The sequence below is a fragment of the Neophocaena asiaeorientalis genome, unplaced genomic scaffold (assembly GCF_003031525.2).
Source record: "Neophocaena asiaeorientalis asiaeorientalis breed wild unplaced genomic scaffold, Neophocaena_asiaeorientalis_V1.1 scaffold125, whole genome shotgun sequence".
NCBI lineage: Eukaryota > Metazoa > Chordata > Mammalia > Artiodactyla > Phocoenidae > Neophocaena > Neophocaena asiaeorientalis.
In genome coordinates this window covers 1,829,457-1,841,482 of record NW_020174425.1, presented here as the reverse complement: position 1 = coordinate 1,841,482, position 12,026 = coordinate 1,829,457, and the positions used below count along the sequence as shown (strand labels likewise).

The window sequence follows — 12,026 nt, the reverse complement described above, 5'->3', positions numbered from 1 at the left end:
CGCGGGAAGCGCGAGGGGCAGCGGTGCGGCGTTCAGGGGGCGGCCGCAGCCCCGCCCCGCCCCGCCGCGTCCTGCCCGGTAGTCCCGCAACGTCCTGTCCGCGCGCTCTTCGTCGCCTCTCGGCGTTTCGGAGTTTTCTGGTGCTCCGCGCGCAGCTATGGCTCAGCACTTCTCCCTGGCCGCCTGCGACGTGGTCGGCTTCGACCTGGACCACACTCTGTGTCGCTACAACCTGCCTGAGAGCGCCCGGGTGAGTGGCGCGGGCTGCCGGGGCGCACGGCGTGCAGTCTTCATGGCGGCTGGGGCTCGAGTTTCCTCCCGGCTTAGGCGGCGGCGAGCGTCGCCGGGGCCCTGCAGCCGCCGCGCCTTTGCGCAGAACTCGGCCTCCCACGGCGAGGCGGGGCGGAAGGAAGTGTGCATTCCCCCATCCCCGCCCGTGCTGTGGGTACCGGCTTATTTAGCCCAGCCCTTAGCCAAGTTTGAGAGATGGGTAGGGAAGAAAAGGGGCGAAGGAGGGACAAGTCGTGCAAGACTGGGCTAGGGAAACGGTTCCTGGGTCAGAGGAAGGGTGGGGCTAGGGCAACTCGGGGTGTCCATTGCGTATCCCCAGCCTTGGAACTTCTCAGCAAATCGTTCTGGCCACCAGCAGAGCGCCGATACAGCTACCTGGTTAACGACTTGTATTTTCTTTGGCTGCGTTTTTCTTTTGCACGTGCATGAGACCGCCTGTCAGTTTTTAAACACTGCAGTCCGGGAGAAATTGTGTGGTGTATTGGAAGACTAACCGAAAAGCCATTAACATGTTAGCCCTAATTTTGCCTTTTGCCAAGAGAAGGACATAAATTTTGCTCACCTGTTGCGTGCTCCATGCACCTTGAGTAAGGTCTAATCCTGACAACAGCCTGGGTCCTCACTGCTCTTAGGGAGGGAGGGGGAAGTGGGGTGTGTATGATTCCACACCTGTACCCTGAAGTGAATTGTTCTTCCTCCCCTATTCCTTTGGTTTCACAAGGAAACTAATTTTGAAAAATTAACTTTTTTTTTTTTTTTAGTCAAATATGTAAGTATCCAAGCGAAATAAGCTGGTTATGGTAGTCAAAGCGAGGACTCTGCAGCCAGACTGCAGACAGAGGGCACCAGCTCCTCTGTTCCTAGCTCTATGACCTTGGGCAAGTTCCTTAACCCGTGTCTATTCTCTGTTTCCCTATCTGTAAAATGGGGCTAATAATTGGATTTGCCTGGAAAGGTTGTTGAAAGGATTAAAAGGGTAAAGGATGTATAATGCTTAGAGCTGTGTTGGACACATACAAGTGTTTGCTTTTATAGTCACCACCCATATCATTCCCCAGCCTGACCACTTATGAATAGAGCTCCTGGCCGCTGATGCTGGCATCAGCCAGGGCTGCTCCTCAGTATGGTGAGGTCAGTGCTCCAATCAGCAGTTCAGGTACCCCTCAAAGGTCAAAACAGTGAATTACTCATGTTCTCTATGTACAGATGGTGGAAAAAAAGAAGTGTACTGTTCCTTCTGTTATACTTTCCTGCTTTCCTGCTGTACAGGTGCTTCCTTAGTCATGCAGAGAGTTGAGGAGACTTTAATTCTTGATCCTTGGCCACTGGTTCCTCTAGGTCTTTGACTCATATTTTCCTTCCCTTTGCCTTTCACATCTTCTCCTGATTAACATTTTCTTGCATTTCCTCCCTAGTCACCTTCATCTGAAGGAAATATTGTTAAAACCATTATCATTAGAGCCAATTTTGTGCATGAGTGAGCATAAAATTTCAGAATACAGGATCGTTAAAAGACAAGAGTTCTTTGCTATAAACCTCGAATATAAGTGATATTTAAAGGTTGAAAACATTAACCTAGTGCGTTTTATGTCCTGTTTGGTTCAGAAATCTTTCATTAAGTACCAACAATGTGCTGAGCACCATAATAGAGTTAGGGATACAGAGATAACACAGGTCTTCAGGTGGCCTTGTAATGGGTAAAGGTGTTGAAAGGTTAGTTCTGGTCCCCTGTGCTGAGGGCAGCATTGCCTGGTCCTTGCTGCTGACTGACTGTTACCTGTGCCTGGGGCCCTCCTCCCTTCATCACACAAACTCCTCAGCTGGCAGGTCTCATCTTAAGTAGCCTGGCCCCCTAAAGTTTACCTTTCTGTCCGTATCCCATCTGCAGTTTTCCATAAAAACCTTAATTTCTCACAGTACTTACCCACTGCATTAAATTTTCCTGTTTACTTGCTGGAATCTTTCCCTAGATCCTAGAGCCATGACCCCTTGACATCAGTATCTGTGACAGTTTATTGTGTGTTCTGTGTGCCAAGCTGACTGCGTGCACACACGGGATTCAATAAATAATTGTGGAACAGTTGCATAAATAATAGGTATTTTAGTAACTGAAAATAGCACTAACAGCCAGTATTCTAATAAGCATTCTGCTATATAAACTGGTTTGACCCTTACAACCATGTGAGTTAGATGTTATTATCATCATTTAGAGATGAGGACACTGAGTCACAGAAAGGATGAGTAGCTTATCCAGGGTCACCCAGCAAGGTGGTCCAGCTGGCAGGTCTCTGCTACCTCCCACCAGGCTTTATGTGTGCTGCAAATCCCAGAGGAGAGTCCATGGAGTGAGTGATGCTTGGGTCCCAGCACAGGAGTTACAAGTGGCAGGTGAGGAGGCAGAGAGGAGCATTTCTGGCAGAGGAAGTATGGCCAGTGCAAGGACCTAAAGGTGAGAAACAGCGCCTGGATCTGCTGGGTGTTAAGCGGAAGGTGGGGCGTTGCAGGAGAAGATGCCGGAGATGGCAGTGGCGCTGCATCATGGATCACTGCGCGTGCCTCTCATATCAGTCTCTTAGGCATTTAGTTAAGTGCAGAGTGTCGTGCAAACGTGAAACTGGGTGCGTTGCCTCACCGGGGGCCTCAGGAAAAGCATCGTAGAAATGATGACACCTGTGCTGTCCTGGAATTGCTGACTCAGGAGTGTTTGGACCCAGGCAGTTAACTTAAATGTGCGGCTGGGAGAGTGCGCGCACGCCCCTCCTCAAGCGCAGCTGTGCTCAACTCCTGCCAGCATTTGCCGTGGGCGTAGGTAAAGGCTCAGTCTTGTCAGATCTAATTCTCTCAAGACAAATTAGAAATCTAAGCTTGTATGAGAAGTCTTTCAATTTTTAAACGCCAGCTCATTTTCGAACACAGCAGGATTATAGGGTTGCCAGATGTAGCAAAGAAAAATACAGGACACCGGTTCAATTTGAATTTCAAATAAAAAAAATATTTTTAGTGTATGGGTGTTCCAGATATGTCATGGGATAAGCTCATACTATAAAATTATCTGTTGTTTAGCCGAAAATCAAATTGAGCTGGGTGTTTCATATTTTATCTGGCAGCCTTCAGTGGGAACCAAATATAATTTGTGGTCTGCGTAGGACCCACAGGGCACCAGTTTGCACCCGCTGTGGATTGTGTGTGGTTATTAGTCAGGTGAGACTGTTGAGGAAGTAAGTGGCAGTTAAGGCTGGGAGAGCAAGGGGGTGGGTGGGAGGCCCTGTGCCATGAAGGCTTCTGTGGTGGCTCAACATAATTTGAGGAAGAGCTTCAAGGACCAAGGCCTTGGGACTAGAAGAGGGACTTTTTTTTTTTTTTTTTTCCAGTATGCGGGCCTCTCACTGTTGTGGCCTCTCCCACTGTGGAGCACAGGCTCCAGACGCACAGGCTCAGCGGCCATGGCTCACGGGCCCAGCCACTCCGCGGCATGCGGGATCTTCCCGGACCGGGGCACGAACCCGTGTCCCCTGCATCGGCAGGCGGACTCCCAGCCACTGTGCCACCAGGGAAACCCCAAGAAGAGGGCTTTCAAAGGCACAGATTCCCTGCTTTTCTCAGCACCTCTGTTCTCTGCTCCTCTTTACACATTGACCCCATTCTCTCCTATTACAGAACCATCTCCTTGGAGAGGTAAGGAACACAGCTCTGGACGCCCCTGGTGGCATCCCTGCTAGAAAGGGCCCTTTCTCTTGGGAAGGAATCTGACCTCATTGGAATCACATGCCCATATGTTAATCAGTATTGCCAAGGGATGAGACACTCCAGTTGTCCAAGGTTGAATAAATACTTTGACCAGAGGCAAGTCTGATGGTGTGCAGTAACCATTGGTAGCTTGAAACTGGCCATGGTGGGGGTAACTATACCATGGAAATGAGCAAATGCTACAAGTCAGGACCTTTTTTTTTTTTTAACCAGCGCCTGACTGATAATAATAGCAATACTTAAATTGAATTTACTTGTATGCCATGCACTGCTCTAAGCATCTGAGGATTTTCATTAACATGGGATTTACATCTCTTAATCCCAGGGCACTGGTACCTTGCAGGCAGGATCATGATGTGTATTTTTTGTTGTCCGTAGTACTTTGTACCTGAGTGACTAACCCCAATCCCCAACTTCAGCTGTGTGCCCCCCTGGACTTGGATTGCCCTCTCCCCGCTGGATTCACCCAGCTAACTGCTCCATCTTGCAGGTGTCAGTGTGTACATCACCTCCTCAGGGAGGCCTTCTCCTACAACTCTTTTTTTTTTTTTTTTTTTGCGGTATGTGGGCCTCTCACCGTTGTGGCCTCTCCCGTTGCGGAGCACAGGCTCCGGACGTGCAGGCTCAGCGGCCATGGTTCACGGGCCTAGCCGCTCCGCGGCATGTGGGATCTTCCCAGACCGGGGCACGAACCCATTTCCCCCGCATCGGCAGGCGGACTCTCAACCACTGCGCCACCAGGGAAGCCCTCCTACAACTCTTGCTGTATCTATTCTCGCTTCCCCCTTGTGCCATTCCAATGCTGTCAAAACCTGTCATGGGTTAACATCTGGAGAAGGAGGGTCAGGTTGCTCAGTGTGTCTCCTTGGACACTCTTCAGTCTCAGAAAACCTGTCATTTTGTTGTTGTTGAGAATGAAAAGATCTGTCAGCCATCAGCAGAGCATTTATCTTTGTGCTTGCTTCCAGAGGCTTCCTTTTTCCTGTTTCCTTTGCTTTTCTTATGGTGGGGAAAAAAAGATACTCACTTTGTCTGATGGAGGCACCATGATTCCTTCTTTAGATTACCTGCCTGGTCCCTATGTGTATTTCTCTTTGAGACTCCCCTGTGTCAGATGACAAAACTAAAATAAGGTAGTAAGTCATGAGTTTGACGTCCTTCCTCTGGAGGAGATAATCCACAGATTGGGAGAGTGCAGTGCCCCACAAGCAGTGGAGTACTCTCCCCCAGAGATTTTGGGCAAGACCGTGTTTTATAGAGTGTTAGAAGAGGCACCACAGAAATAGGGCATGATTGGCTAAGAGGTCAGGGATTCCCTGATAGGCACTTTAGGTCCTGTTTTCTAGGGTGAGGTAAGCGAGCTAAAGCTGACGTGGAGGATTGTGATTGGTGTATGTTAGGTCTCCTTGACAGGGGTTTTGTGTAAGCGCACACTGTCTTAGGTTTAGATTTGTGACCAGAGCTGGGCCAGTGGGGTGGCCTCCATTTTGTGGGGCCCAGTGTATGAATTAGCATTATCAGCCGCCATGGGGCCTTTCTAGCAAGGGTGGATGGAAGATGGATGTGATGATAGAGTGGTCATTATGTTTATCCTCTGGAGAGCTGTTAAATCAGTTTACAAAGCTTTGTCAAGTCTTAATGATCTCCAGCCCATTAGGCTCTGGGAGTAAGATTAATAATTGTCCTTGGTGGTATAATTGTATACTGATGGAATAAAAAAGACACAGCAGCTCCCTGGGGCTCTCAGGAGTGGGTAAATTGCTTGGGACGGAGTGTTAACCTGCAGAGCTTCACAATTACAGATACTACAGATTCCCTCCCACCTGTCTCATGACTGATGCCATTAGGTTTTCAGGTCTGTGAAGCTAAGAATGAATAGTGAATTTTACATTTAATCTGTCTTTTTTCCTTCTTTTTATTAACAGCTCATTTATAATAGCTTTGCTCAGTTCCTGGTCAAGGAGAAAGGGTATGACAAGGAATTGCTCACTGTGACTCCAGAGGACTGGGATTTCTGGTAAGCAGCTTTTTTAAGGTCAGCACATTCCTTCTGATTTTTAATTATTGTGGATAAAATGTTAATGCTTCCTCTTCTATGGAAACAAAGTGAAATGTGAAGTTGAGTCAAAGGACAAAATGCCTTCTGTATTAAAAAGTTTTACGTTTGATGAATTAAAGTCCTTTCTACTTTAAGACTTGTTTAAGTATGAAAATAAGCTAAGAGCATATGTGACTAATTTGAGTATTTTTACATGGTTTAAGTCTGTCGTTATTAAGAGTTTGAGAGGTTATTAAGAGCTGTCTAAAATTTACATCTTTTGTTAAAAAATTTTCTTTTATTGCCCTTCAAATACAGAACTGTAAGAAAAGAGGAAATCATCATGTTTTGAATAAGTGTCTGAATTGGGACATTTGTTTTTCTGTAATTGGGTAGATACCCCTATGTCTGAGACTCTGACTGCTTACTCCCTTCCTGGCTTAGGAGTCTCAACTTTCCAAGGCTTCCTTTGTCCTTTTTCCTCATTTAAACAATAAAACAAACAAAAGTCCTATTAAACCACTTTAAATTGTTCGGTTGAAAAATAATAGTAGTCCTGTAACGCATGAAAAATACATACAGAAATAATTCTAGAACAACAGAGTTCATCTGTTATACATTCTTCCAGTGTTTGGTTAGTCCTTTTTGATCTATCCCTTTTAGCAAATGAAGAAACAGAAATATTTTACTGTATGAAACCACCGACTCTGGAAATTATACTGTGAACCAAAGGAAATAATGTTTCTAAAGTACCCTGTCGTTTTCTTTTTAATTCCCTTGGTATTTGGTGGCCGTTTTACCTTCTTGCTTTTATTACTCATGATAATGAATCTGTACCCATTTTTCTTCCCAAATCCCGTAAGTGTTTTACAGTGAAGAACCCCAAACTTAGTATTTGACTTTGTTTTAGTGGTTTTCAATGGTATGCCCAGTCCAGAGGGCTCGTTCTTATAACCCGACCTCAATTGAGACAGATTCTAAAGAGTACAGAAAAGATTCTGGCCAAGATCTTAACTTGTAGAATACAAATGTGTGTTTGTGTGTGTGTTTTATTTAATGGAAAGCATTTGTACATTTTAACAGAGGCATACAATGGTGTTTATTCTTTGTTCTCTGTGAGTTTTTTTATTCCTCTTTTTAAAAGCTCAAAGATTTTAGACACTGAATATGCTGTCCTTGGTTTGCCCACATAACAGTTTTCTTTATGTACTTGCTCTGAGGAAGATATTTAATTTTAGAATTGATATTCTTACTTGTTTGATTAACATAGCATTCACTTGGGTGGGAGAGTCCTTTTTTAGCATTGTGATTTTTTTGAAAATATAAATTTTTATTTCTTGGGTTAGGTGACTGTGTGAATTGACTGGTAATCAGAATTTTCTATTTCAGTTGCAAGGGCTTGGCATTGGATCTGGAAGACGGGAACTTCATTAAACTAGCAGATAATGGCACCGTGCTCAGGTAATAAAATTTAGTTGTGAAGTCAAAACTTCACTCTTTCCAGGACATTTTATTACCATATAGCATTTGATAGTTAAGGTATGGGTTAAAGAAGATTATTACTTTAGTCAATCAGATGGCAGATTATCTATGTGCCTGCATGTCTATATGTGAATCATTTGAGCCATTTAAATATAAATCTGGAAGCATTAGATTGAAAGGTCTAATTCTTTAAATTTAGCTCATCAGAAATATTTTCAGGAAATACAGTAGAATGTTAATAAATTCCTTTATCTCTTTGACCACAGAGCCTGGGAATTATATTGTGCTAACCTGGAGTAAAATTGAAGCTGTCTTTATTAAGGAAGAAGGAGAGAATGGATGTTGGGTGGGGATTGGTGGTCTAGGCACACCTGTCTTTCTTCCCCCATTTATCCAAATTCGCCCCCATCATGCAGGACCCATGTTGTGTCTCAGCTCCTTCTGGAAGTGTTTCTAGATTGTTCCAACCTTCATAAGTATCTCCCCCCCTCCCAAACTTAATGCCGACTCCCTTTCCTTCCCTCCTCCTAGGGTGAGTCCAACACTTTGAGTATTAGTAAGAGTAGGGCAGGCAGTTGAGAAGCAGCTGCCATCGCTGCTCTTAGTCTTACAAAGGGTACCATGGAGTGAGCATCTATTTTTCCCCCGGTACTGACAGTACAGGCAGTTAACGTGGCTGTGCAGTTGTACGATTTATGCTTTATGCTGACGTGGTCAGAGTTCACGAAGAGGATGCTCAGCACAGGTTACCCCTTGTACACACTCTCCCTTTGGGTACATCATTCTTTTTGCACAGTACAGGCTCACACTCTACCCCAGACCGGCCCCTAAGGTGTAGCTAGCTAGGCCAGGTGTGGTTCCACTTCTGATTATTTTATAATTCATTTGCATGTTTTTTCTCAGGCAGCTAGAGATAGAGTGTGTGTATTGATTTGTGTGTGTACACCACACACACACAATGCAGCTTTGACCATGACCTTAAATGCCACTTTCAGATTCTTACAGTGTACTTGGCTGTCTTCAATCATGGTTAAAAGAATAGAAAACATTCCACAGTTTCGCTTCTTTCTTTTATTGTCACATCTGTCTGTTGGTCCCCACTCCCAAAACCCTTTTCCCAAGGTCTGACCGTCTCCATTCAAGTTCTGGCCAATCTGCAGCTTCTCTTGAATTTACAAGGTTATGTCATTGATGCCTGCTTTCAAACAATATAGTAGATTCCTTTTCTGATCGTATTTCTTGCTCAAGGTTCCCCCACCCTTACATATAGTAGCTTTTATGTAAATATTAACTTGTTTATAAATAGGATCCCGATTATGATTTTCCTCCATTTGCCCTTCTTATTTCATTTCCTTTTCCTTCATTTTGCTTTGCTACCACAATATAACACCAAGAGAAGACTAATAATACTCCCTAGCATTATAATTTCTCAAAGTAAACAATGTAAAATATCAACTGTTTCTCTACAGGGTAAGATTCTCTTAACCAGGGCCAACGGATGCAAAAGCAGTATTTCGAGTACAAAAAATAGCTACCTTCTTGTCTTCCTGTTCCAAGTTTTGCCCCATTCGTCTTGCTGTTTCCCATTGTGTTTTTAGCTCTGTGGTGTCCTTGAGTGGCATGTTCCTACCCCACCTTCACCTTCATAAGTCCCCTGTGCTCACAGCCGCCGGCCCGGGGTGCCAGGCACCTCCCTGCTCCCGCGGGCCTGACGCAGCTCGTGCTCTGACTGCTGCTCTTTCTCTCCTGCTGCCAGCCCAGCTTCCCACCCAGTCCCTGCAGTGTTTCCTCATTGTTCCAGTTAGGCTAATCTTATCTGCGTAGTTAATTGACAGCTTCTTAGGCAAGAAGTCGTCATATTTCTTCCAGAGAAATTGTGGTTTATAGTATTGGTCCAGGGCAACTGCCACAGCGTTGACCTCAGAGTGAGCTGCCCCTGATCACTTTGCTGGTTGATGGGTGACATGGAGAAGAATAAGAGCTGTCAAGAGAAATGCCGTATAGGACCCTAAATGGGGAAGTCATCCAGTTGAAAACCTTTTGTGTAAAAATCCTTTCATAGTATCAGGGTGAATTAACAATAACAAGGCTGGAGGAGGGGGTGTTCAGGAGAACCACTGATGAGTCACGTGCCTCATCTCCCCAAACCAGGGCAAGCCACGGCACAAAGATGCTGGCTCCAGAGGTGCTGGCGGCGGAGTACGGCAGGAAGGAGTGGAAGCACTTCACGCCAGACTCGGGAATGGCCTGCCGGTCAGGTATGGGTCATGTGTGGGGCAGCACTGCCATTCCCTCCCCTGTTGTTTTGGACCCTGAGCCTGGGACGTCAGGACACAAAGAAGAGCCTCCTTGCGCCCTGCTGGGCAGGACCCACAAAGGACCTGCTATGGTTTCATAGGACTAGGATGTATCTTTTCCCACGTGTCTGATCTTCTCTTTGGCAGTTGGTTCTGTTTTATTTAATGTTCTGTTGATTCACCTTTCTAGTTGCACTTGTTCTGGAGTAAAGAACAAGGAATAATACAGTCCTCATTCTGTATTTTTATCAATTTGTTACATGCACAATCCTTACTTTTGTTTCTCTGTCCCCCACTTCTCCCCACATTACTCATCTCTCCTGTTTTCTAGAATTCTTTTCTTTACTGCCATTTCTAGTACCTTCTGCCTTTGTTTTTTTTCCCCCTTTATCCCAAGTGATTTTACACATTTTTCCAACTCTCTTTAAAGAGCTTCACCCTGAGTAAACATGAAAAGATTTTTCAAAAATTATTTATCAACACAGATGTGCATAAATTAGTAAAGAATCATTAAAGCATTATTATAAACAGATGGACCTTATTAAAAGTCCTGATTTTTAGTTTTTCATTCGTTCTAATTTTTTTTTGCCATTTTCTCCTGCACTACAGTTTTGAAATGCACCTATTTTCATTTAGAAAATGTAGTAACCGGAAAACAGTTGGAGTTATTCCTTATTACTGTTGTGTTTTTGTTTGTTACATTTGCTATCTTTTGGGTTTTTTTTTTATATTATTATTGTAGTGAGATGAAAATGTCAGGAAATGTGTGTTATCTTGATAAAATAAGTTGATAGGAAAAACTGAGGTTTCACCTTGGGGTTAGGTATAGAATGCTTTCACACATCTCAACTCAGAATAGCCAGAAGTTAAATGGTTGGATTTCCTTTTTACTCAAGTGATAGGGAATGCCTGTTGTCTGTCCGGATGTAGGCAGTTGTAAATACACGTGAACAACACGGGTTTGAATTGCTCAGATACACTCATACGTGGATTTTTTTTCCATAGTAAATACTGCAGTGCTACACGATCCACAGTTCATGGAATCCGTGGGTGTGGAATTGCGGGTAAGGAGAGCTAACTATAAATTATACTCAGATTTTGGACTGCATGGAGGTCAGAGCCACGAACCTCCCCTCCCCACATTGTTCATGGGTTAACTATAAACTCTTTCCTTCTCCCAGAAAAGGTAGGCACCCAGCTAAGTGTTTTATTCTGACATCCATTCAGAAATCGGGAGTATTTTAAAGAAGTAAAGTATTTCCCAGCTACAAAAGAAAGCATTCACCCAACACGTCACGCCTGTTTACCCACTGCTCTGCCCACTAGAGAGCACTGCCTCCTAGAATCCAAAGCTTCCTTGTGGTGTGTAATTTACGCAGGATCAAAACTTCCTTGTGGTGCGTAATTTACGCAGGAGCGCTGCTCTGAGTATGGTCTTGGAGTTTATTTACTCCTAACTGGGCTGGTTAGGGAAGTGTTTCCACTCCAGGTGCCCAGTGATGGGGCTGTGACACATAATAGAAGCCTACTATTTCTGCAAAATAGTAAGAGAAAGCTAATGCCTTTGAAACATAACACATTTTTTCTTAATGTAGAGACATAAAAGAAGGAAAAAACGGCCTGTGATTCCAGTTAAACTTTGTTTATACTAAAAAAAAATAATGGGAGCATATGATCAGGAAATGTAAATATTATAGAAAGAAGTAAAATGAAGAGTAATTATTTCCAACCCCTGTCCCCCACAATCCCCTTTGCCCGAAGCTTATTTTTTTAAGTATACAAAAAGGATCATACTTTTTCTGTACTTTGCTTTTTTTCATCTACATCTTGGAGATTCCGTCACAATAGCACAAAGACAGATGTACTTCATTCTTTTCGATGCAGGCGTGCTCTGCCATCCAGGGCCTACATCATGATGTATTTCATCAGTGTCCTCACATTGGACATTTATGTTGTGAGCGGTTTTTAACCATTACAAACAAGCCTGCAGTGACGTTTTCATACATGTATAATTTGCACTTTTGTAAATATATCCAGGGTAAGTTTTTAGAAATATAGTTGCTCTACGGATATGTGGGTTTAAAATATTGCCAAATAAGGCCTTTATTTTCAGGAACTCCAATTGATTCTTTTTTTTTTTTTTTTTTTTTTCCAATTTTTTTTTTTGGGGT

The 12,026-nt window shown here is 44.0% G+C and overlaps 1 protein-coding gene across 2 annotated transcripts in view; it reads left to right on the top strand.

Moving 5' to 3' along the window:
- Positions 1-6: 6 nt before the first annotated feature.
- NT5DC1 (5'-nucleotidase domain containing 1) overlaps positions 7-12,026 on the top strand; it is a 122,492-nt gene continuing 110,472 nt past the window's right edge. For both annotated transcript variants that reach the window (XM_024756674.1, XM_024756672.1), the window contains exons 1-4: positions 7-250; positions 5,964-6,055; positions 7,466-7,537; positions 9,710-9,816. In XM_024756674.1, the coding sequence (XP_024612442.1) occupies positions 158-250; positions 5,964-6,055; positions 7,466-7,537; positions 9,710-9,816 (364 nt within the window). In that variant the 5' untranslated portion in view covers positions 7-157. The remainder of the gene's footprint in view (positions 251-5,963; positions 6,056-7,465; positions 7,538-9,709; positions 9,817-12,026) is intronic.